Source organism: Maniola jurtina, chromosome 1 (assembly GCF_905333055.1).
Source record: "Maniola jurtina chromosome 1, ilManJurt1.1, whole genome shotgun sequence".
In the NCBI taxonomy this organism is placed as follows: domain Eukaryota; kingdom Metazoa; phylum Arthropoda; class Insecta; order Lepidoptera; family Nymphalidae; genus Maniola; species Maniola jurtina.
This window is the reverse complement of record NC_060029.1, coordinates 9,836,534-9,863,516: the sequence shown is the minus strand read 5'-3', so window position 1 is coordinate 9,863,516 and position 26,983 is coordinate 9,836,534. Positions and strand designations below refer to the sequence as shown.

General features: G+C 36.7%; 1 protein-coding gene across 1 annotated transcript in view; it reads left to right on the top strand.

Moving 5' to 3' along the window:
- The first annotated feature begins 1,979 nt into the window (after nucleotides 1-1,979).
- LOC123867292 overlaps nucleotides 1,980-26,983 on the top strand; it is a 37,985-nt gene continuing 12,981 nt past the window's right edge. The window contains exons 1-12 of the mRNA XM_045909282.1: nucleotides 1,980-2,524; nucleotides 3,358-3,421; nucleotides 3,523-3,626; nucleotides 4,410-4,647; nucleotides 5,516-5,685; nucleotides 6,053-6,267; nucleotides 7,083-7,254; nucleotides 9,888-10,042; nucleotides 11,223-11,387; nucleotides 16,989-17,178; nucleotides 17,350-17,445; nucleotides 19,185-19,235. Of these exons, the coding sequence (XP_045765238.1) occupies nucleotides 2,500-2,524; nucleotides 3,358-3,421; nucleotides 3,523-3,626; nucleotides 4,410-4,647; nucleotides 5,516-5,685; nucleotides 6,053-6,267; nucleotides 7,083-7,254; nucleotides 9,888-10,042; nucleotides 11,223-11,387; nucleotides 16,989-17,178; nucleotides 17,350-17,445; nucleotides 19,185-19,235 (1,645 nt within the window). The 5' untranslated portion in view covers nucleotides 1,980-2,499. The remainder of the gene's footprint in view (nucleotides 2,525-3,357; nucleotides 3,422-3,522; nucleotides 3,627-4,409; nucleotides 4,648-5,515; nucleotides 5,686-6,052; nucleotides 6,268-7,082; nucleotides 7,255-9,887; nucleotides 10,043-11,222; nucleotides 11,388-16,988; nucleotides 17,179-17,349; nucleotides 17,446-19,184; nucleotides 19,236-26,983) is intronic.

Sequence of the window (26,983 nt, the reverse complement as noted above, 5' to 3'; positions counted from 1 at the left end):
TCTAGCGTGAAAAGCGTTTCCGACCGTATCTACGTTATTGTTTGTCTCCGGAATGACTTTCTTTTGCGGTTGCATACAGAAACCGGCCATGATGGCATGTTAACTCTACGTAAAGCTGCGTGTCTCATTAAACGAGGCGACAACGTTCATCTTTGCGGGATTCTCTTGGTTAATAACGTGTTTTGTGTAAAAAAAATAGAAAGAGGTTGCAATTCGCGTACTTTTTCTATGCGCACAAAACAATCTTCACGTTGAACTTGCTTTTATCTTCGATTACAACCGCGTGGTTTAAGATTTGATTTTATAAATCTTTTTAGAACCCCAGCCTCTTTGCATAATCCATTATAGCCTTGACATCTAAGAGAGATAGTGAAAATTTTTAGAAATGGTGCAAGAGTTTTGATTACGTGTAAAATAATAACAAAGTTCTCCCGCGCGAATTTCGGCCACGGCGGTCAGTTTACTGTTTAGATATTAGCCATTTGTGCAGAAAATATTATAGTGCACAAGTTTGTGCGCAAACATAATATGCACACTCTCTATTCGCTCACTCTCAAAGCCCGATGAGATGGAAATGCGACACGACCGGAGATAGATCAGGCGCAGAACCTTTTTACGTGCTCTCCGAGGCACAAAGGTAAAACATCACCAATCACCATCTTCCTAACTCCGAGCTAGTACTGCGAATCTCTTAACAGAAAAATCTATTTTTGGCCCAAGCCGGGGGTCGAACCCAGGACCTTGTTATCCGCAGTCGAACAGACCAACCACTAAACCATCAAGGCAATGAAATTATAATAACCACTACATAAAGCGCTTATTCTTAGAACCTATATCATCATTCACCATCAGGTGAGATCGTGATCATAACATGTAAACATTAAAAAAAACTTTTCGAACAAAGCGTTTTATATAAGAGCCAAAGCAAACACGATACTTTCAGCATATTATGCAATCTACGATTTGATAGCTTTTCGGATGCTAAAAGCTGCAATAAACTTTTAACTCCGCACATAATATTGTTTTGATCGTAAGTATTGGACTGACAGAACAATTACTGCAAGCATTAACCAACTGTATTCCGCACCCATTGGAATGCAAGTCGCAGCGCGTTATTTCTGCACTAACATCTGTCTGAAGCCGTGATATCCTAGTGGTTAAAAAATCCACCTCCGATTCGGAAGGTCTGGGTTTTGAATCCGAACCTCTAAAGTTTCGGAGCTATGTGAGTTTTAAGCAAATAAATATCACTTTCTTTAGCGGCGAAGGAAAACATTGTAAGGAAACCTGCATGCCCGAGAGTTCTCCATAGTTTATTCAAAGGCGTCTGCACATCTGCACTAGGCCAGTGTGGCTATGGCCTTAATCCTTCTCACTCTGAAAGGAAACATAATATTCTCAGTACTTAGCCAGCCGACAATGGGTTGATCATAGTAAACATCATTCTCTCATTTTGATACAACGGCAACGTTCAAACGCAACATATTGCCTATAATGCTTTATTGAAACAGTTGCTTAGTCGCACGATTTTGATACCGCTAATGATCGTCAGCTGGCAAAATGCAATCATAAAATCTCCGATCGCTGATAGTAAAAGTATCGTGTATACTTTGGCCCTTAAGTAAATTAAGTTCTTCGCACATTAGGTTGACTCAACGCCGACTCCACTCCACATGAGCTTTTTATCCTTACGATGAAATTTTCGTTAGAAATCAAATCAAAAAAAGAATAAAGATGGAATTGAATTTTTAAAGAAATACTTCTTTTTATTAAATATTAAAAATTGTACCCTAAGACACACGATATAAAGCTCACATTTCTGTGGTTTTATTTGAATAGAGTCGGCTTTACGGTTGATGCGAAGATCTTTAAATACGATTGCATAACGTTGTCACGAGAATATATTTAAAACAATAATTACAAGGTTTAGCGAGACGAAATACTAAAAATAAGAATCCTAATTGATAATGCGCCAAGTCGGTTGCAGAAACATGGACCAGTTATCTACTCGTATACAATCTGTAATACACGTGTTCTAAAGTACTCACTGGATTAAGTTTTTAATAATTGTATCCATTACAATATAAGTGGTGCAATTATATTTCTAGTGCGCCATTACAAAACGTGTGTTAAGTTATAATTAATTTATTAATCTATACAGTTGTCGGCAAGTATGAAGTATAGGTATCTACATTCATTAAAATTGCAATAACAAACTGTGACACAAAGAGTTGTTTTATGAAACTCGATGAATTATTTTGAAACTCAACGCTGCGGTCGCACATTCCTGAAACAATTATTCGACGCCCAATGGTTAATGTGTTTTCTATTACTTGTATCAATTGAGGCGAGCGCGCATGCGAACAAATGCATTATTACAAGAACTATATATGAGATCGGACAGTTTCTTTAGCGGAAACAAAGCTTGTGCTGTGAAAAAAATATTATGTTCTATGAAAACTGAAATCGTGTAGCAAAAGTTTCATAAAAGTTAAGAGAATGTCGTGCCCGTCAGCAAATACCGGTAAGTCGTATATTTCTTTAAATAGTAGGTATTGTGGTGCGTTGGAAGTCTCTATAAGAGGCCAACGTCCAACAGTGGTGGACGCGGAATATAATAAAAAACACAATCTCCGTTTGTGTATGTGAATGCTTATAACTTCAAAACTCGTTGATATCGCTACAGTCTTCACCACCTTCAGGAGAAAAAATACTGGTTATAGGTAAACCCGCACGTGCGAAGACGGGGCAATTATGCTGGTTTTTAACCCCCGACGCAAAAAGAGAGGTGTTATAAGTTTGACGTGTGTATCTGTGCATCTGTGTATCTGTCTGTGGCATCGTAGCTCCTAAACCAATGAACCGATTTTAATTTAGTTTTTTTGTTTGAAAGGTGGCTTGATCGAGAGTGTTCTTAGCTATAATCCAAGAAAATCGGTTCAGCCGTTTGAAAGTTATTAGCTCTTTTCTAGTTACTGTAACCTTCACTTGTTGGGGGTGTTATAAATTTTTAATTTACACTTGTTAACTAATTTAGTAAAAATAATATTAGATTTTTACAATATATTAATGATATAATTTGGAAGACACTGCCGCCTGAAACTCACTTTCCACTTCATCAGGAGCAGGAGGCAGGGCCTCACACTAAAGCTTGTAAACACTACGTATTTGTTAAGTTAAAGTTTTTTTTTTGTAGTAGGTACTAACTAGAACGGTGATAGCCTAGTGGTTAAGCGTTGTAGTCGGTGGTCCGGGGTTCGATTCCCAGCATGCCCCTCTAACATTTCAGAGTTATGTGCAGAGAATGCTCAGTAGTGAGCCGGCAATGACTAACTAGTATTTATGTTTAAATTACAGATAAAAATGTGAGAGATTTAAATAGTAGCAAAGTTTCGAAGTTTGATATTAGCTTCTCCAAAACGTGAGTAAGTATAAAATTTCAATTAAAATACCTACTCCTTTGTAAGATGCAAATTAAAAATAACATTCCTTTCCTTTAATTGTATAATTATTTCTTTACAGAGAGGAGAGTCGAAGTAATAAATGGAAGGATGGTATTAAATGGTTTGGCTCCACGTTACCTACCACGTCAGAACTAAAACAATATTTGGCTATTATTATATGTGGTGAGTTAAACTGTATTATTTCATTGAGAAACAAAATGCTGTATGTTTCAATTTTCAACCAAGCCGAGCACGGAAAAATTTTCGCATAGAATTCGAATTTGTAAGGGGTTTATACGTAGGGCGCTCCAAGCAAACATTGTTTGGTTCTCATTTGAATATTAACCAATCAAACTCAATATCTAAGTATTAATATCTGCGTCTGTGGTTTTCAAGATTTGCGTGAAAAATTGTAGCTTCAAAGTAACATGGGTTCAAATATTTAGATACCTACAAATATAATGTTTATAGAGCACGTCTACATTTTAATGAGTTTAATTGGTTAATGTTCAAATAAGAATCTAACTACGCACGGCAATGTGGAAAGCGCTTACCTACATTGAATTTCCTATTTTTCCTATAATCATTAAAAACCTTACCTACTCTATTTAGACACTTTATAAGGGAGTGTAATTGGTGCTCCTGATAAGTAGTTTTGATACTTACCTAATAAGCTAATGGATAGTGTAAACGGATACGTACTTTGCACGTATATCGCACAATGTAAACACTTCTCCTGTTACTTCTCTTAGTACTCTTAGTAATCACAAATATTATGATTAATTGATAATTACTCAACAATGAGGAATACGATGCAGGGAGAAAGAAAGAAAAACACTTCTCCAATCCACACTTAGCCAGGGTGGTGGACTCTTAGCTTTTCTCATTCTGAGAGGAGACCCGTGTTCCATAGTGGACCATCGATGGATTCAGATGATGATAATAAAACACTTCTTTTTATTGCAGGTATATTTCTATGGGGTACGTCGTGGTTCCTACTCGACGACGTCGCCCTTCCCGGAGGTCTTGTGTTCAATATGACTCTTCTGGTACTCACAGGATACGTATTTGGTCACACGTTGGAAAGATACACAACAATAAGCCCAGTTGTCGGAATGACTTTAATAGGAGCTTTATGTAGAACCCTCGTACCGGTAAACTTCCTGGAAAATCCAACTGCAGACGCGATAGACTTTCATCTTAGGTACAAGCTCTAAGAGCTCTCTTAGCTACTTGTTAGAAAACATTGATCCGACTTATAAAGTTACGTTTGAAAACTTAGCGGACTTTTCCTAACAATTAATAAACAAATTATGCGTGATTTGTACTAATATACTAATATTATATATACGAAAGCGTGTCTATTTGTCCATCTGTTACCTTTCATGGCTCATTCGTTTAACACGGCTTATCCGTGATCTTGACGAACTCTGGTACAAAAATTCCTGAAAGGCGGGTAAAGTTTTGGCGGTTCCTCTGTTGCTGCAAATGTTCATGGGCGGCGGTAGTCACTTAACATCAGGTGACCCGATTGCTCGCTATTTTTATTTTAAAAAATAGCTTGCATCTTGGAGATTGACAAAAGCTTATTTGTGTCCCGGAAAATTAAAGAATCCCCACGGGATTTATGAAATAAATTCACGCGAAGTCGTGAGTATCATCAAGTTTTACTCGATATACTTTATACATATAGTCAATAACCAAGAAATTAATACGTAGTACGTACCTACGCCGTACGCTAATGCTTGAAAGTCAAACAAAAAGTTCCTACGTTTCACAGCACTGTAAGCGATATGTTGAAATTACTTTGATAGATATAATATAATCGATAATACTTCGACCAGGAAATAGCATTAACGACAGTAATTTAATGCGCTTTACATAATTAAGGAAGCGTCCAATACTTCCCACACTATGTAATCTTTTATGATTTTGATAGTTTTATTGAATTCCGTTAAATGGATGACCACCTAAATATTAATTATAACTTTATCCACATAATATTAGCTTAGATAGGTTAATAATACTTTAACATTTTCCAATTTATTTCATAAAAAAGATACAATTTTCAGAAGAATATATCCTGTTATAATTTTGACAAAGGGCCCACTTGCGTGGAATTGGGAATACATAAAAAGGAATTCGGTGAAAGTTTTCTCATTGGCGACCCTTCCCTGGATCGTCGAGTGTTTGTCGACGGCCTCCTTCGCTCACGTGCTCCTTGGATTCCCTTGGTACTGGGGTTAGTACAAAACGTTAATAAGTAACATCACAAAACCAAGTTTAATGTTATACTATTTTCCTACCAGTAAATAGGTATATTATCCTCTCGACCTCTAAAAGGAACACCTGGTAATGTTTAATAGCAAATTGGAACTATTCTGTAACGGATACAACGCGACTAACAACAAAATAATAAAAATATTATCTGAGTGTTTTCGTTTTAGACCAAACTAAGAACCAATCAACGATCACAGTCATTGATTCACATAAAAGATAATAAAGGTTTATAAAATACTAAAGAGGTATTTGCTGGAAACATTGCACAAAGTAATGAATGTACATTATGTTATTATGTAAAGATATCCAAATATGTAACTTTGTTTTAGGTCTACATCTGGGTTCCATATTAGCATCAGTTTCACCTGCGATAGTTGTACCCACAGCAAATAGGTTCAGTGCCAGAGGACTCGGTTTAAAAAATCAAGTCGCACTACTAGTGGCAAATGCTGGTGGATTAGACACAACTTTTACTGAAGGCATGTTCGGAGTTATCAACAGTGCAATTTTCTACCAATCGGCTCCCGTTTACAGGATAGTCAAGGTGCATTTATCCAATGCTTTAAGTCGACTCGCACTAACATGTTTAAGTTAAATTTTCTATCCCTGGCTTTTTCTCATCAACCCTGGAATAAGTTTGTCAAAAAGTGTCATTATCACCACCATCATCATCATCAAGATTTTAGCCGGCTGACGTCCACGGCTGAACATAGATAGGCCTTGCCCAAAGCACGCCACAACACCGGGTCCTCAGCGTTCCTCATCCAGTCGATTCATTTTGTTGGAGAGCATCCCACACTATTTAACAACACCAGATTAAACAATTCGATGCAAGTGGGCCTTAGTTTTAATACTTTTAAGTACCTCACTCTCGCACAGACTACTTAATAGTACCTTCCCCAGCTTTTATGGGCGAGGTGGTTATACGATGTTATCAGTAGCCAGGCACAGTTTAATGCAATCTCGTGAAGCCAATCTCAATTAAAATTTACGTGATCCTCTCCTAACGACGAGAAAATTGGATTTAATCTGAGGGTAATTTTTCCCGCACTTTTAACGAGCTTAAATATATTTCGGTATATATCGAGGGTAATATTTTATTGATGGACCCGTAAATGTCCCTTTGCATTATTAGAGGATCCCTTATGTTTAATTATTCAAAGCTCTTAGATGGAATTATGCTTACTAAGTATTTATAGGATCCTGATGATAGTCTAGTGGGTAAGACTTTGACCTTTCATTCTGGGGGTTCTAACTTCTGGCTCCGAACCTCGCACGGGGAAGCGTAACGTTGGAGGACCCTCCACTAGTGGAAATACCTAAAATATTATCCGAGCTAATAATATATTTTGTTTACAGGCCTTGCTCGCAATTTTCGTCGGCATCGGCTTAGGAGTGGCATGGGGAGTGCTGGCTGATATATTGCCGGACCACAATGATTTGTACGCTCCAACAATACGAAGTCTCCATATTATTTCCGGCGGTATTTTCATCATGTATGCTGGTGGTTACTTTGGATGGGGTGGCGTTTGTGAGTACAACGATGGTACAAAGGAGGCTTCTCACTATAACAGACTAGGGTCAAACACTTAATGTGGGTACAGCTTATCTATGGAGTGTTCCAAAACCAATTTTACGGCATCTTTTTACCCGCGACGTCGAAGAGGAAATAAGAAAATTCTTTATTGCTATACAAGAAAGTAAATTCCGAAGGAACGTTTGGCTTTGATCTTGAAATAATTTTTCGAATATGAATAAATCCATCTGTCAAAGTAGGTAAAGTGGTTCTTATATTAGGAACACAAATAGGTACCTAAAATCTATAGGTAACTTTGAATTCTTGACACCATGAAGTAATTTCGAGTTTAACAGTAGGTTCATGAAGACAGATATAAAAATAAATATCGTAAAATGCTGATCTTCACGGCTCATAAAATATTTATGAACAAACACGTCATCGTATTTTCTTCAATTTATAGGAAAATTTGCGTATAAAGTGTACATAAACAAGAAAACTGAAAAACCGATTTCGTATACCAATCATTTGTAAGGTAAAACTTTATATTAACCAAAAGCTCGTTATGGTAATGTATATACCTACGAACCTTGTTACTTTCTGAGGACAATAATTGACATGTTGGAGGTAACGAACAAAAACCTAATTTGCCTTTTCCTTAGAGAATCCAAGAGTCCGTTGAAGGTATCGAATACGTGTTGAGTATATAAACGACTATTTCTAGAACGCAATTTGAGGAAGTTTTTTAGTTATTATAATTTATATATAGGTACTAGGTACACATTACATTGTCTAGAACATAATTCGGTGAAAGCTTTCAGAATTATATTTTATAGACAAAAGAGTGTATCTGTCTGCCTGTCTAATAGCTTTTCACAGCCCATTCGTTTAACTGATTGTTAAGTTGTATAGAAGTTGTTAAAAATAACCTTTACTCTATAAAATGTAAGTATTCTTTTCTACAATTTAGTAACCGGGAAATGTGTTCCACCTATTTAAAGAAAGTAATGAAAGAGGTGTGACTTATTTTGAAGACGAAGTTTAAATAACTACTTACAAGAAAGTGCAGTTTCTGTGAAAATGGTTTCAAACGCGCTTTATTATATTTTCCACAAACGACGCACCTACTCAAAACAAAACTTTATAATAACAAAAAGCTCGTAAGAACTATGTGAATACGTACATTGTCTAACCTATGACGATATTACTTAGCCTGCTAAAGAGACGAATCTTCTTTTTGATGACGACGAAGACGACTTTTGGGGAACTATTGATATGGAGCGAATAAAAAACCTATTTTGCCTCTCTTTGGTGAATCCAGGTGCCCAATGTAAGTTCCAAGTAGGTAGTTACGTGTTCAGACTTCTAACGACAATTTCTAAGAAACTGCAAGTTTAGAAAAGTAGTTTCAGTTGTAAAGGAACCTTATTGAGTTGCCTCTGATGAACGTAAAGAATTTTTTCCTCATATTAAGTATTTTGTATAATGGAAATGGAGGGACATATAAACGAAACTACTATTTTTAACAAACATCTCCTCGAAATTGTCTACGGAATTGTTATCAAATACGCAATATGTGAATGTGTGACTGATTAGCTAGGAGACAAATGGAACTTATGAAAGTGGGCAATCCGTAGGTAACTCAATCTGATTACTTGCCTGCAGTTTGGAAGCCACAATCAGTCTCTCGGAGTGGATATTTGAAGAAATTTTGGCGTATTACAATAGAAACAGTATAAGGGTCTGAAACACGCATAGGAGCACCACAGATACGTTCAAGTCTCACTTCCAAAAGACCTTTAAATCGATTTGTTTGATAGTTTTGAAGTTTGATAACTTGTGGGTTGGTACTGCACATTTTGGCATTACCAGGCTAAGCTGAAGTGGGTACTTATTGCAGTTTTTATTAAACCTATCCCCATTCCCCATCAACCCATATTCAGAGGAGCAAGGCTAAATTCGACGTTTACTTTACGGCCTCCACTGTCCACATCTAGATACCTAATAATCATCTGAATGGGAACGAGTGCAGACTATTACTTCACATTAATTGTGATACATCTTTATCAACCTTCGCTTCAATTAGAGCCAATAAACAATAATAATATTATATTACGTTTGCACGTTTCATAGTACTTGATTCCAGAAATTCCTTTTGTAATTTAGCTCAAAATAATTGCTTAGTTCTAAATATCCGCGGCCATTAGGATATACCTTTCATTTAAGGAAAACAATATAGCCAATATCAATTATGTCACCCTTTGTTTACTGTATAGAGAGCGATAATAATGGTAGAGAGTGAAATGAACTCTATCAAAGGGTTAAATGTTTTAATTTACTTCTCTCAGTCCGTGGGAGTAATTAACTTTGAACCATTAGAATTGCTTTTCTTTAATGGTACAACGCAGATGATAGGTGAATGATTTCAAGTTTTTGATGCACTCACGAAAATCTTAACTGACTTCATGAAATAGGTAGGTAATAATCCAAGAAAATCGGTTCAGCCGTTTGAAAGTTATAAGCTCTTTTCTAGTTACTGTAACCTTCACTTGTCGGGGGCGTTATAAATTTTTAATTTACACTTGTATGATTTTGGTCATATATCAGACTTTGTCATATTGATTTTGGTCTGTTTTGTTTTGTTGCAGCGGGTGTAGCAATAATGGTGTGCGCATGCACAGCCGGGACTCGTTGGGCGCGGCGTGGTTGGCCCATCGACAATAACCCCGTCGCAGCGGTGTTCAAACTTCTGTGGAGGATATTCGAACCCATGCTTTTTACGCTTAGTGGGTATTTTTTGGAGGTAAACATTTTAGAGAACAATAATGTACAAACAGCTGACACTTGACATTAGTCGGCATCTTCATGGAAATTCTAAATCATCCGTCATATTTTTAGGCATGATTGCCGCCAAGCGCAAGCCTACCTAACAATAAAATTTTCAAAAAATTCACTGTACTATATGCTATGCCCAGTTAAAACCCTACTGTTTACTAAGCTTATTACACTGATCGCGAGCAATTTGCTCTTATCCATTCAGGAGTTCTGTTGTCCATATCCGAAAATATTCATCAGATATTCACTAAATTTATATAGAGACCATCTGCAAAGTATAATACATACCCTTTCAAACAAAAAGAAATTTTTCCAAATCGGTCGAGGCGTCTTTGAGTAACCGGGGAACATACGTAAAAATAACATAAAAAATAAAAAAAAGATTCTGACGAATTGAGAACCTCCTCCTTTTTTTGGAGTCGGTTAAAAATAAAAAAGACAAAGACACTTTCGCATTTATAATATTAGGAAAGTATGGATACATGTATGAATTTAAATACTCATCTCTGTATACCGATACCCTTGTAAATAGGTTTGCAATAGAATTATGTTACGACATTACAGACGACAGTAGAACTGAAATTGATTTACGTAGTGCATCGAGTAAACACTGCAGCGGAGATAAGCCATTGACTTACGAGTATGTCATCGACACATTGTCTTGTCTTTAGTACACACAATACAACTTCTTACAATTGCTGAACCAAGCTTTTAAGTGTTTAGGATAAACATCGACATCTTCAATAATAATTCATTATTCTCAATCTTTATGTTTACTTTTGCTCTTTTCTAGTTTTCTTGTAGAAGTTTTTGTGTCGGGGGTTTAAGTTTTAAGTTAAGTATATATGTAAAGACTAACATTGCCTAAATAGCATAGCGTAAGTAGGTATCAAAGCTATGCTTATAGAATCTATCGGTACGGTACGTTCTCCATTCAAGCACGTAATTCTATAATTTAGGTAAAAGCACGTCAGATTTTACGGTTATCTTGATCCAAATTCACAGTGCCTTGAGGGTTAACGTAAATTCATTGGATCAGAATTCTGGAATCCAATTTCAAATCTCAAATGTACTTTGAATTTGATAATCCCAACTATTTGTTGATAATAATCGTATATTACATCTACATGAAACCTTCACTTTGGCAGGTATCAGGAATAACCGCGAGGGATTTTGGGCTGATTGTTGCTTGCATATTTGCTCCGCTTTTGATCCGAATGTTGACGGCTTTCTTGGTTGCTCTGGTCAATGAGTTAACTGTTAAAGAGAGTATCTTCGTTGCTATAACATGGACGCCTAAGGCCATAGTCGAGGTAAGTTTCTTGTAATAAAGCCTGAAACAAATACAACGTGATGGTAAAACCGCACTGAATGACGTCACACTGGTGGAGTTGCCGAAGTTTGTGATGGATAAGGGGCAGAAAGATCATAGCTTCTAAAACGTTTTAGTATATCCAAAAATGAGAGCGCGGTGGACGGTGCACATAACTCAAATTATGAAAAATATTGACTTTGATCCCTCTTCCCCCTTACCCTTCGTATGCTTAGGTAAGTTGCACGGAATATGGACTTCATACGTTCCCTTATTGTAACGTCTAAAGCCGCGGTAGACATGTTACGTTACAGTCGCGCGTCTTGTTTGTTTCAGTCTTACTTAATATCCACAGTTTATCACTTTGTTTCTTATATTATCTATATCTATACTAGTATTATATATGCGAAAGTATGTTTATTTATTTGTTTGTCCTTCCTTCACGCCCTAACTAAACAACCAAACGACTTGATTTTTGGCATAGAGATAATTGAAAGTACGGAGAATAATATAGGCTACTTTTTATCCCGGAAAATCAATGAGTTCCCGCGGGAACGAAGTCGCGGGCATCAGCTAGTAGGTTATATTTCAATTAAAACCCAAGCAAAAATTACATGTGGTAGAGAGTTGTACAGACGTCAATTCCTATCTAATAGTTAAACAATTATTTCTTTTAGAAAAGATCTTGTCTAACAAATGTCTAGTCACTTCCATATTTACATAGGTACATACATCCAATGAACTTAGATACTAGATAATATGCCATTAAACCAGTGCGTCATTTGATTGTAAACGGTATCTTCAGGATAGGTAATTTTATACACAAGAAATGCACAGTATCTTTACAATCATATCATAAACAATTGATATTTTCGTACTTGCACGGCAATAAAGTAATTGCTTCTTAATCGTCTTTTAAAAAGGAAAAGGCTCTCAATATGTAGGTAAGTAGGTATATCTTATAAGCCTACCTATTAATAAAGCCATATACAAGTGTAAATTAAAAAATTTTAACACCCCCGACAAGTGAAGGTTTCATACAGTAAGAACTAGAAAAGAGCTGATAACTTTCAAAAGACTGAACCGATTTTCTTGGATTATAGCTAAGAACACTCTCGATCAAGCCACCTTTCAAACAAAAAAACTAAATTGAAATCGGTTCATTAGTTTAGGAGCTACGATGCCACAGACAGATACACAGATACACACGTCAAACTTATAACACCCCTCTTTTTAAGGGTCGGGGGTTGATAAAAATGGTTATCGATATATTATTTTGTACAATTTATTTTGTATCTTGTATTGTTTTCCTATATATAATGTGTGTGTGCAATAAATAATTCTAAATAAAACAAAATGAATATATTATTTCGCAATCTCTTAGTTCATGTTTAATTCAAAATCAGAAAACCATGTATATTTTATTAAATCCTACAATTTTGTTTCATTAATACTTAATTAATTTGAATTTCGTCAATTGTAATTGTGTGATTGTAAAATAGCTGACTCATGTGATGTTTCGCATTGGAATTGTGTTTTTTGTATGGCACTGCGGGGCATAGTTGCGATGATGTATGTACAACATAATTAACTCAGAAAGTATTTAATACAATATTAATTAATTAATTAACTCAATGACTGAAGTTGTATGTTTCCGTAAATCTCTTTTTTTTACACTCGTAAATTGCTATAACACACCGATTTAATCTAAATATATATAAAAGGGAAAACTAACTGACTGACTAATCTACGCGCAGCTCAAACTACTGGACGGATCGGGTTGACATTTTGCACGCAGATAGCTATTATGATGGTAACATCCGCTAAAAAACTATTTAGAAAAATTCAACCCTTAAGGGGGTAAAATAGGGGTTTGAAATTTCTATAGTCTACATAATACTACCTATAATGTAAACCACGGACTGGGAAAGTGATCTCGTATTAGCAAGTTTAAAAATGAACTGTAATGACTGTTGTTACTGTTTGGAACACGCGATGGCGATTAATCACGATTAATAACTTTGGCCCTTTCAAAGTCATCAAGAGTCTACGTCATTGTAGAGAACAGCCCGCGAGGGCCAGGCTTTCGTTATTTTATAAAAGTTGAAGCAAATTCTTTCACGCACTTTCTCTGCGCATTGCCCCCAACACAGGGAGGAACGATCAGCGACTATGCAGTTTGAATCATGGTGGCTTCGGTAGATAACAGGTAACAAAGACATATAAAATCTTTCCCTTTAACGACAATGCACAGAGAAACTTTCAGTTTTTATGAAATAATGAAGGTTTGGCGATCCCGTTCTCTTAGTCCATTGCTACTTATAACATATTTAAGTGACTTTATTGAAAGAGCTAAATGTGCGCCTTTTCTTGTAAATGTGTCTTTATTAAAATATTCATAACTAACTGATTGACCTTTGCCTCGCTTCGCACGGGTGGGTTAAGTGGGACAAATGCAGGAAAAGCAAGTAACGAATACTCGACACTACGCAAAACCACACAAATCGTCCGAAATACGGTCTTGTACCTACGTTTGGACAAACAGCGGAGTATGCTTAGGAAATGTTGACGCTGCAATGCACGATTGCAGTGTCTTTGCAGAGGAGCTTGGTTACTTACCTACTTACTCTGTACAGTTTGGCGGAATATATTAAATTAAGCTTGTTGTTCCTTATGCAGCTTGGTTCTTTGAGAGTCAATTTACTGAATAGTAAAAAAGTATGTAACTAATATCCATTCAGTATTTCTTGAAATTATTTTATTTTACTTTTATCAAATAGGTACAGCCTTATCGCAAAAATAGCGATCTCTTCCAGGTAACCTTAGTGTAGATAAAGAAAATTCAAAATAAAAATAAAACCGACTTCAAAAACCACAAACACTAAAAAGCAAAAAATATTTTTTTTTAACTTTTTAGTACATACTTTAGTAAAAAAAATATTTTTTACTTTTTAGTGTTTGTGGTTTAATTAACCACAAACAAAAAAAAAACCAAATCGGTCCAGGCGTCTTAGAGTAATTTGGTACCTAACATACATAAAAAAAAATAAAAAAAAGATTCCGACGAATTGAGAACCTCCTCCTTCTTTCGAAGTCGGTTAAAAATTCTTTTAAAGAAAGTGGAAGGATAGGGGAAATAAATAAATAACAATAAAGGTATTACCGTTTATTTGTGAGACATCTACGCAAAAGTAATAAAAGTTATAAATAAAAACAAATTACAGTCTTTTGTTATCACCGATTCACTATCGTTTAATCGGATTGGCTAATTTATTATGTCTGCGATTCATTCGGTCGCGGATAACAGATACCATATTTTTTTTGTGTGGATCTAGGTCATAGATGGCGTTCCCGATACTGTGCTATGAACACCGAGTAGATAGAAGGCCACAGCCATATCCGTAATCGTTACCTTTGTTATGACCCACTGGTCTAGAGGTTCATATAAAAAAGAGGTTGATAAACGGATTCACAGACTCTCATGCTTGGTAGTCTATTTCGGCGACTATGATATTATCAAAAAAGCTCTTGCCGCCATAATAATATAGACTCCTGTGCTCATTGATAAGATAGGGATTAGTCAAGATGATAGTAAGAGAACCGATGGATTTGTGCTGGTTTCCTGATAGTGGTGACGGACTTCAATGTAGGATGCAATAATATACGTTGATAAATTGGCCCCATTTCATACCAGGGAGACAGCGTCAATATCGAGACCCGCGGCAAAAATGTTTGAAACTGGTAAGCGGTGCAAGAATGTGCCTATAGGTATGTGTCGAGAGTTACACATTATTTGTTCCGTTTACAGTGGAAAAAGTAGAGCCAAAAATTTCTTACAAGGCTTTTCAATGTGTTTAATTGAATCATCTGATGATAGGAGGGCTGACTCACTGACTGTGTAAAGCTCAGCCTTGTTGTTTAGCGAGGTAATGCAGCCAATATACTTAGCAATATTCTACGCAGGCATGATTTGTACAGTAATTAGATTAGACTGGCTGTAAGTTTTGTCGTAACATTCGCAATTCAAAAATTTATTAAAAGTAGAAAACTAGATAGTACTAGTGAGCAGTTCAAATAAGTATAACAGTAACATCTGTTCCTCTAATAACACTGCAGATGTTTTCAACTTTTAAAGTAGAAGTAAAAGTTTGCAACTTAAAATAACTTACCTTTAAGATTTATTAATACTTACAAGAATACTTGCAGCTAGTTATACTATAAACACAGCTGAGGTACCTACCTACATAAATTACAAATACGCTAGTTTCTACATCAAACTTAATATTATTATGGCACAAGATTTTTAAAGCAAATCCATAATGTGATAATTATATTATATTCTACCTTAAAAACCATAATATTATAAAGGCGAAAGTTTGTGTGTATGTACGTATGTTTGTTACGCAAAAACTGCTGGACGGATTTGGCTGAAAGGTAGAATGGACAAAATTTCGACTCTACCTAATAGGTAGCTGCACGGCTCACGAGATACAGCCCGCTGACGGACAGACGAACTGACGGAGGGACAGACAGACAGACGGACGGACAGCGGAGGTCTCTTTGGCACCCGTCGGATACGGGACCCTAAAAATGTGAAGAATATCTATCGAGGAACATCTGAATGACTATTTAAAATATTCAAACCTACTGTTACTACTTGTGTTAAAGTATTGAATTTAGAATTATTACCCATAAAATTCTTATCTAGGTAGTATTGCGCATCCTTGGATCTTAAATAGGTTAAATACTATAATCATAGTTACACTTAAGATTTATAATACCTCGACAAACACAAATAGAATGGAGCAAAAGAAAATATAACGTATGTAAGTACTGGTATTTTTACAGAGTTAAAAATGTTGACAAACGTTCCTTAAAAATATTATGTTGACTTGGATAATACGAAAGTCAACATACACTAGTCACAAACATATCAAACACACTACTAGTTTTATCATAGTATACCAGAAAATGAATAATATTTATCTATTAACTAGATGATGCTCCTCACTTCGTCCGCGTGGCCAAATCGATTCCGTAATTGTGGCGTGAAGGAATAACAAACATCTAACCACATCTAACATCCAAACTTTCTCATATTTTTTAATATTATTATATTAATAATTTATTTTATTGACGAAGCTACTACGTTCTTATTTAAACATGCCTTTAGTAAATTAGTTCTAATGGTCCGAGACTAAAAATTGAGAGTGTGGTCTAGACTACCAATTGATTTAATATCGTGTCCTAATGTGCAAACGCCACTTATTTCTTTGGGATTTAAAAACTTTTTAATTCCGTCAGAACCATTTGGTTTCCCAGGTAAAAACAAAGGTATTTGAGGCGTATAGACTTATCAAACAAAGGGATTCTGAATTTCTGATTTACAATATGAGAATATTTAGAAATTAGGAAAGTATTGAGGTGCTTGGTGGCGTAATTATAAAGTAGACCTGCACTAAATTTCGTAATTTAAAAATAAAAACGCACCGAGTTAAGAACTTACTTCTTTTAATAAATCGGTTTAAATCATTTATTTTAATGTTTAGTTAAATTACTCCTAGCATTATTGTACCAGTTTCATAACCCATTGCAATTGCAGGCCGTGCTTATACGAGTAGCCACGGATTCTTTGTGGACGGAAGGCTTTACAGCCCAGGATGAGTGGATAGCCAAGCAGCATTCGAACATCATCGTTATAGCTATACTGATGACGTCTACGTTGGGTTCAGTACTGACCACATTATTGGGTCCTATCCTTCTTTCTCGTGACACAAGAATATCACCAGAAGGTCAGTTTTTTTAAGAATGTTCCTTAAAGCGTAGGTAAAGCATTACAATTTTATAAACAGGATCTCTCTCAAGCATAGACCTCTCAGAAGGCGGGTTTTTGAAAAATTATTATGGGATCTTTCAAAAATTCGCCTGAGATACGCTGATCAATAATATTTTTCTTGTTACAGAACTCAGTCAGCCACAAGCACTATCTTCGCAACGATCTACCGACATCGTCAGAACCAACAATAATCTTGACTCTTTCCAATACATAGACGCGCAATAAAAAAAATTAAATAACTTCTTGTTTTCATTTATATCTGGTATCGGATATAATTTCATATCTTGCTTCTCTATAAAATACATAAGTCTTGAAGAGCGTATTTTTACGCTCCATTTATCAAGTTTTCTTTGAAAGACAGTTTAGACATTGTTAGGAGAAGATCTACAATATTTTTCTTATTTTTAGAGTTCCGTACCCAAAGGTAAAACGGAGCCGAAGAAAATGTTCTCTGCTGTTTGTCTGTCCATATGTCCGTAAGTTGCGGATCTCTACCTCGTAGAGGGAATGAGTTACAGTCCTGAAATTTGGATATTTGGTGAAGAATATTATACCCCAAATCGAATTAGATAAATGATAACGCAATTAGGAATTCAAATAAATTCAAATCCGGCATAAAATATTTAATTGGTTGTATATAACAGGTAGGTAATGTAGGGAACCCTAATAGTGCGTTATGCCCGACTCGTATTTGAATAGTTTTTATTTGTTACTCTAAATGGGGAAACAAGAATATTTTCAGATTTACATTATAATCTATAGATATATTACAGCTTTCCCATAAATTGAAAGGTGGTTATTTTCAGTATACCTACCCTATGTTAGACTGGCGTGGCGCGATCGTTATAATATAATATTATGTGTATAATAAACCAGTCTTTAACCTAAACAGCCAATTTTGCTGGGCAAATGGATCAAGTGATATGTGAAAATATCGATTTATCGATCGATAAATAGTTATTGATGATGTGTTGTTACAAGTTTCTATTATTAAATAATGTCCGTTTTTTGTAATATTTATGGGTAATTAATTAATTAAATGGAGTTGGTTACTGTGTTTGTTTGCACATTACTTGCATGTGCGTGGAACAAAGGATCTGGCACAACAGGCGTCGAAGTGCACCAGGCACCCAGGTTGTGAGGGTGAAATTGTTTATGGTGAAATATAACCTAACACACTTTTTATTGCTGATCTTAACACGTCAATTTAATTTTTATCAAAAACAATAAATTGGAACACCAATAAAGATAAATGCACACCTATTTAAATAAAATCTTATCAAAATAATCGAAAAGGATACGAGGAATTCATTTTTAGTAACTTCCTACCTACTGATAAAAATCTAACCATGGACCTATATATTTATTACGTCCATGTTGTTAAAACTTGTGTATATTATCATTATTATCACGTATGCATAGATTTTAGATCAATGGCAAGTAACCCTATAGATTTTCTTGACAGACAGAAAGACAAACAGAACTTTCAAATAGTATCTATTAAATAAATAAAATAAGCCAACGATTTCAGGAGTTAATCATGTCCACTAAAGAATTTTTTTCATTTTAAAATTCATATAATTTGTTTTTTGTTATCTTTATAATTAGTTTCTCACCCAACCACGTAAATCCGGGGCGAATCAATTAGTAATTAAATTCAGAATTTGAGCACAAGTTAGATATGCGATTTACGGAGTCATTATGCCCGATGTAATTCTTTTTTACGCAATATGCAGTAGGTGTGCAAAACCTTTGGGTTCTTGACGTCCGCACCAGCTAAAAACCTTTGCGGCTAACGACGAAATATTACAATATTTTATTGATTCGGCCTGTGACGTGTCTGCGATATGTACTTTACTATGCGCACGGACCGCTAGTGGTCATTTCAATGATTTTTCTCGTTTCCTGTGGTTAAAGCGTGTTCATAATTTCATACTTAAGTATAAAAAATAAATTAAATAATTCAGTGGATTTTAAGAACTTGGAACAATCTATATAAGGACATGCATGACAGTGAGTGCAATTTTAATTTTTGGAAACACAATTAACTTTTTGTAATTTTTCAGTTTTGATTAGGTTGTGAGAAATCAATAAAATTAAATTTAACTATTATTTGATTTCTGATTCGACTTAATTGTGTATAAAACGGCCTATTAAGTTCATTTTGATATACGCAAAGCATTAGCATGTAGTAAGTACATGCTCCCATATTACATGCCTAAATGCAGTGTGTTTGTTTTCTGGTTTGTTACCTTAAATCGTCACAACGGAGCAACTCGGCGTGATGTTTTGCATGAGTATAAATAGTTAAAGATTTGGAAAGCAACATACACTATTTTTCTCCTCGGAAAACAGACGGTTCCTATGGGATGACATGGCATGGCATTTTTTCGCAATTCGTCCTTCAACCACGCAGCAACATATCAACGGATCCACATGATTTTTCGCATGGATATAGTCAAATACCTTGAGAGTGATAGCTACTTTTTATCTCGGAAAATTAAAAGTTCGACCGAGATTTAATAAACCTATATCCACGCGGGCAAAATCACGGCTAGTACTAATTAAATAAAACCCAAATCCCCCTATCTCGCTTTGCCTGTTTTATTCTGTTTTCTTTGGAATAGATTATAGATTAGTCTGGTGGGATGGGTGAGAGGCTTCGGCCGTGGCTGGTTACCACTCTACCGGCAAAGCATTGCCGCCAAGCGATTTATCGTTCCGGCACAATGCCCTGTAGAAACTGATAAGGAGTATGAGTTGCATAAAAACTGCCATACTCCTTCCAGGTTAGCCCGCTTCCATCTTAAACTGCATTTGTGAATGACGCAGGAGGAAGAGCGGCGACCCTAAGATACAGGGTAACCCTGTAATAATAATTAATTCAGGGTCCCCGACCAAAAGACCTATTTGTCAAATAAATAAATCATTTAACCATTTAATTTAATCATCACTTACTACCAGGTGAGATCGCAGTCAAGGGCTAACTTGTAATAACATTAAAAAAAAGATCTAGACGACGACAACAACGAAGCGTAAGCAGGTCAAACTAGATTCTACTTCTAACGGACTTTAGCCTAGTTCGAAATAATCACAGAATGTAACAATTTTTCATTGCACTTTAAAAATAGACCGTTTATTAATAGTCGCTCCGCCTATGCCATCAATTCAAATAGATGTTTATTATTATTCATCATTATTACGCTATTGCTTTGATTGTTGTAATTTAAGTGCCTTTAATTTTATGTAAGGTGCCAATTTTCATCGGCTGAGGTTAAATTGATGCTATTTTTACCCGCCTGCGGCGAAACCCAACAGGTAAGATATGTGTTTGACCTGTATGGTTCCTGTATGTGACCGATTTTGATAAATTATAGTCAATAGATGCGTTTTGATGTCACTAGTATCACTGGCTACATAAAATGCTAAAAAATTAAAATCGTGGATTTATGCGCAAAAAGATGCAATGCAAACCGTAACGGGGTTTTTTGAAAACTTGGTAAATTACTTAATAATTGTGTGATGTTCAGATGTTACTTGTTTTTATTATTTGGCTTGTAAGAAAACAAATTAAAAAGTTCGTATAATCGTTTTCTACACTTTAACAACGACTGATGTTTGAGGTATTTTTCGGTTAGGTTTTATACCCATACCTATTTGATTTCAGTTTTTCTATTATATCTAAATATTTCGTAGTTCGATTCAAATCTTAAATTAAGCTAAATTAAACCAGTTCAAAAATGTTTGCAGCTGCTCTTCCAGACAACTAGCGAAAAATTAGCCTTCATTAAAGTCAATGACGCTGTCCTCTGATACCATTTAGTTTGCACAAAACACACGTTAGTAGCCAAATTAAACGCTGGCTATGTTTGTCTTAATCTCGTGAGAACCTACGAGTCAATATTTGCTTCAAGTCTTGTGTACAAAGAGTGGTCGTATTATTTTTCAGTAATTTCTTACTCCTGCAAAATGGCCTGAACCTCTGCTGTAGTTTGTGCTGAACCTGTTAAGAGGGGTCTCTCCGTCACTCGCTCCATACAAACGTAGTTCCAATTTCATTTGAATATTAAGCAACCAAAGTCCATGAAATTTTGCAGACATATTCTAGAAACTAATATCTATGCCTGTGGTTTTCCAGATTTCTGTTAAAATATTCGGTTTCAAAGTTACGCGGTCTTAAAAATTCACAATATTCAAATGAAATTGGAACTAACTACGATTGTATGGAGTAAGTGACGGAGAGAGCCCTGTTAAACCTGCTTTTACACTGTTCGTCAATAATGCAATCTTATGGACGCAACTTAAAAAGAGATTTACCAGGTCCAAGTTTAGTTACGTCTTCGCAATCATTTTCTCGCATGTTATTTTACTCTGGTCTATTGAATGCAATGCCTACGTAAATAGGTAAATACATATAATAAACAATGAGAATCGCTGTTGAACTTTATCAAATCCTCGTTAAATAATAATAAAATAAACCGCTTGGAAGCGAATCTAACTATAGAAAATAGAACTTCTCTACTTATACTTATTTGCACATTACAACCGAGTCAAGTCGCGAAGACCGATTTTTTAAATGCGAGTACCTACTAACTATAATGTCCTTTATGCTTTTTAAATTGCAATAGGTAGGTAGGTAGGTTTTTTTCCGAGTTATTCGATTAATTAAAATAACAGACTTAAGCTCCGGCTACACGCTCCGTCTTACCTGAGAGCTTATTTGGATGCTGTAGAGGCACCAGCGAGTAATCACTTTAGAGGCTACGCGTGCCACGACGTAGCGTAATTCGTTAGTTGCATCTAGCCCGTTGTATCATGTTGACGTTTACAAATTGTAACTTAAAATTGTGAATTATAATATATATATTTTTTAGTGTTCATTTCTTTTGTTTTTATTTCTACCCTGGTAGAGAACACGGCGCTATATATACATCAAATATCTGTACAAATATACCTGTACATTGGTGACTCAGACTTTGAACTACCAGGGTAGCGCGTGTTAATTTTATTTAAATAGTAACGTAACGTAAGCTAGGGCAACTCAAATTAACACGTGTAAGGAAGTGAAAAACTAAAAAACTTTAAAAATGGCGCAACCTACGACAGTAGTGAAGGATGAAGACACGTATTTAGCGTCGATATCTATCACGTCGAAGATCCCGGAGTTTTGGACCGACCAACCTAGGGTCTGGTTTATCCAGCTGGAGGCAATACTGGCACCACAAAAACAAGGAGACGCATCCAAGTACAATATAGTGATATCCAAGCTGGGTAAGGATGTCATTCAACAGGTGACGGACATCCTGATCAATCCTCCGGAGGTGCGTAAGTACGAGGTACTTAAAGAAAGGTTGCTGAACATATATGAAGAGTCGGAGAACCGCCAAATACAGAAGCTCATCGGGGAGATGGAACTGAGTGATCAGAAACCCAGCCACCTCCTCCGAAAGATGCAGGATCTGGCAAGGGGTAAAATTAGTAATGAGACCCTAAGCGTTTTATGGCAGAATCTGCTACCAGCAGCAGCACGAGGCGTTCTGGCTGCGACAGAAGCCAAAGATCTAGACAGACTAGCCGTGATTGCTGACAAAGTAATGGAAACTATGAAGTCCCAACCGATAGCAGAAGTGGCAGTTAAGGAGGCGGTACCCGGAACTTCGTCTATGGCAGCTGAAATAGCCAGGATCCATGCGAGGTTGGACCAGCTGGACAGGTCCAGACACAGTTGGCGAGGTAGGCGAGGTCGCGGAGGTTTCCGTGGTCGTTCGCGTTCCCGAGGACGAGAGGAAAACAGATCCAGACGTACCCCGGATAGCCCGGACTGGCTCTGCGTGCATCATTTTAGATACAGGCAGAGAGCTAATCGCTGTGAACAGCCGTGCACCTGGAATACGAAGCAGGAAAACTAGTGGAGATGCAGGTGGAACCGGTGGGTACCTGCGTCGAATTAGGGAACCACCGTTTATGTATTACGGATAAAGACAATGGCATACGTTATTTAATAGACACAGGTGCGAACATTTCAGTGTTGCCTAAAAGTTATAAATCAGTGTGTGATAGTACAGTAAATAATAAATACAAACTTTATGCCGCGAATGGTAGTGAAATACAGACTTTCGGAACAAAGACTCTAGTGTTAAATTTAAGATTGCGTCGTGCGTTTAAGTGGACTTTTGTAATAGCCGACGTTAAACAACCCATTTTAGGAGCGGATTTTTTAGCTAAGTATAATTTGTTAGTAGACTTAAGAAACAGACGATTGTTAGATCAAGAGACTAACATGTATGTAATTTCCACTATAGTAAACTCGGAGCATTCATCTATTTTTACTATAGCCGAATCGCATCCATGTTATTCTCTCCTAAGTAGGTTTCCGGAATTGACAATGCCAGCGACGTTCAAAGAACCACCACGTCACAGCGTAAGACACCACATCGAGACTTCAGGTCCTCCGGTGCATGCGCGTCCAAGGCCACTGCCGCCGGACCGATTTAAAAAGGTAAGAGAAGAATTTCGCCTTATGCAGGAAATGGGTATTTGCCGCCCGTCAAAGAGTGCGTGGGCGAGTCCTCTACACGTCGTACCTAAAAAAGATGGTAATATAAGGCCGTGTGGAGACTATAGAGCGCTGAATGCAATTACGAAGCCTGATAGATACCCAATTCCTCACATAAAGGATTTTACGTTTATTTTAGCCGATAAGAAAGTATTTAGCAGGATTGATATTAACCGAGCGTATCACTTTATTCCGATAGCAGAGGATGACGTGGAGAAAACAGCTATCATTACACCTTTTGGTTTGTTTGAATGGCCATGTATGTCTTTCGGTTTAAGAAACGCAGCACAGACGTTTCAACGTTTCATGAATAATTATGTCTTACAGAATTTAGAGGCAAATTTTCAACAAAATAACCCGGATTGTGCGAATTATAAAGCAGAATTTGTTTTTTCATACTTAGATGATTTAATAATAGCTAGCGAAAATAGTTCGCTCCACGAAAAACATTTAGAGGCCGTTTTTGAAAGACTACAACAAGTTGGGTTAACTATTAATTTAGCAAAGTGTGCGTTTTCACAAGATAAAGTTGAGTTTTTGGGTCATGAGGTGTCAGCCAGTGGCTTAAGGCCGTTGCCAAGCAAGGTCCAAGCAATTGTAGACTTTCCCAGACCGAAAACGGTAGAGGAACTTCGTAGATTTCTAGGCATGGTAAATTTCTATAGAAGTCATTTGCGTCAGGCAGCCGAATATCAAGCTGAATTAAATAAGTATCTTCACGGAGCAAAGAAACGTGACAAAAGTAGTATAGTGTGGACAGAAAGTGCTGTTCAAGCTTTCGAACAATGCAAGTTGAATTTACAGAACGCTGCTTTGTTAGCGTATCCGATAACAGGTCAAGTGCTTGCTATAATGGCAGACGCGTCAAATACTTGCGTTGGAGGCACATTGCAACAAAGAGTAAATAACGAATGGGTTCCGTTAGGTTATTTTTCGAAAAAATTGACTGACACGCAACAAAAGTACAGTACCTACGACAGGGAGTTACTTTCGCTTTATTTGTCAGTGCAATATTTTAGGAACATGTTCGAAGGTAGAGATCTCGTTTTGTATACAGATCATAAGCCGTTAACGTTTGCGTTTAAAAAGCTAAGTAGTAGTAAAGAAACGCCGCGAAGGACCCGTCAGTTATTATTTATTAGTGAGTTCACGACGGATATACGCTATACAAAAGGCGAAGAGAACGCGCCCGCGGACGCGTTATCGCGAGTTGAAACAATTTCGTGCCCGTCTGTACTTGACTTCACAGAAGTGGCTATTGCGCAAGCGAACGACAAAGAGCTCACAGAATTGTTAGGAACAAAAAACGGTAATACGAGACTAATAAAAATTGACTTGCCGAGTGTAAATAAGCCGATTGTTTGTAACTTGCGAGGCGATAAGGCTAGACCTTACTTACCAAAACAGTTTAGGCGTATCGCATACGAAGCAATACATAACATCAGCCATCCTGGCATTAGAACAACAAGGAAAATGGTAACTAATAATTATTTTTGGCCTGGGATGAATAAAGATATAGGTATTTGGGCTAGGTCGTGCATAGAGTGTCAAAAAGCAAAGGTTCACAGACACACTATGTCACCTTTAGGGCAATTTGCAAAAGTAGATAGAATGTGTCATTTACACATTGACATTACAGGTCCATTCACTATTTCAGAGGAAGGCTACAGGTATTGTCTTACAATGATTGATAGAGAAACGGGTTGGCCGGAAGCATTTCCAATTAAAGATATTTGTGCGAGGACAGTAGCCAAACTCGTGTATGAAGGATGGATTACTAGACATGGGTGTTTTATTAATTTGAGTTCAGATCAAGGAAAGCAATTTGAAAGCAGTCTCTTTAGACAGTTAATGAAATATTTAGGGGTTCATAAGTTTAGGACGACACCGTACCATCCACAAAGTAATGGCATGATCGAACGATGGCATCGTAGTTTTAAGGCCGCCTTAATGGCGAGATTAAAGGACAATAGATCGTGGGTTGAAGAAATGCACACCATTATGATGGGACTACGTGCAGCACCACGCAGTGACACAGGGGTAAGTGCCGCGGAATTAACCTTTGGGCGAACTCTGAGGCTCCCTGGAGAATTTTTCGAACCATCGGATAGTAAGATAACGGACGGTGAGGAGTACCTAAAGCAGTTGAAACAGGTAATTAGTAATTTAAGACCGAAACCCGAGACACACAGAGACTCTCGGACTATTTTTGTGCACCCTGCCTTAAAAGACTGTAAAAAAGTTTTTGTTAGAAACGATGTAATGCGTAAGTGTCTACAACCACCGTATGACGGTCCCTATGACGTCATAAAGCGGTTGGAAAAAGCATACTTAGTACAGTTACCCAACAGACAAGCACTTATTTCCATTGACAGGTTGAAACCAGCTTTTGTCCTGGATATCGAAAATCCACGACAAACGCCGGGTGAAACGTCATGTAAGAAAAAATGTAGATTTAGCGACGATGACGTTTTGCCGACTCATACGATCCGTACTACTCGGAGTGGGAGAGTCAGCAAAACGCCCGTTAGGTATCAGTAGAATAATTTGAGTATCAACTAGCAATTAAGCAATAAGTATTACGAAATAAGTATTGTAAAATGGCCCCGATCCGCATATATTATTTTTTTATTTTATTCATGTATTATTTTTTATTAGAAGTCATAACTAAACCTTATTATTGAGAGTGTTAGAGTGGTTGACGATCGTTATAGTTTATTGGATAGTGTGTAAATGTAAAATGTAATGTAACAAACATTCGAAGCGTTGAGTGCAACGAAGGCTGGATGGCGCGGGCATAGCAACAATTGTAAGTGGACTTGCCACAGCGACCCCGTCGCCACCCGCTCAAGTTGTAGTGACTTATCTCAAGTATGATGTGTTAAGAGATGTACCATGTATCGAATCAAAGGAACACTTTAACTGGGTGACGTGTTTAAATTATGATTTGTTGGGTAAGCGGATCGGAAACATTGTTAGGGTTGTCGAAAAATAAAGAACGAATATTGTGAAATAAAATTAAGGTTGCGGAAATTAGTATTTGTTTAATTTTTATTAAGATAAAAATTTGGGGTGGTGTGATGTAGAGGCACCAGCGAGTAATCACTTTAGAGGCTACGCGTGCCACGACGTAGCGTAATTCGTTAGTTGCATCTAGCCCGTTGTATCATGTTGACGTTTACAAATTGTAACTTAAAATTGTGAA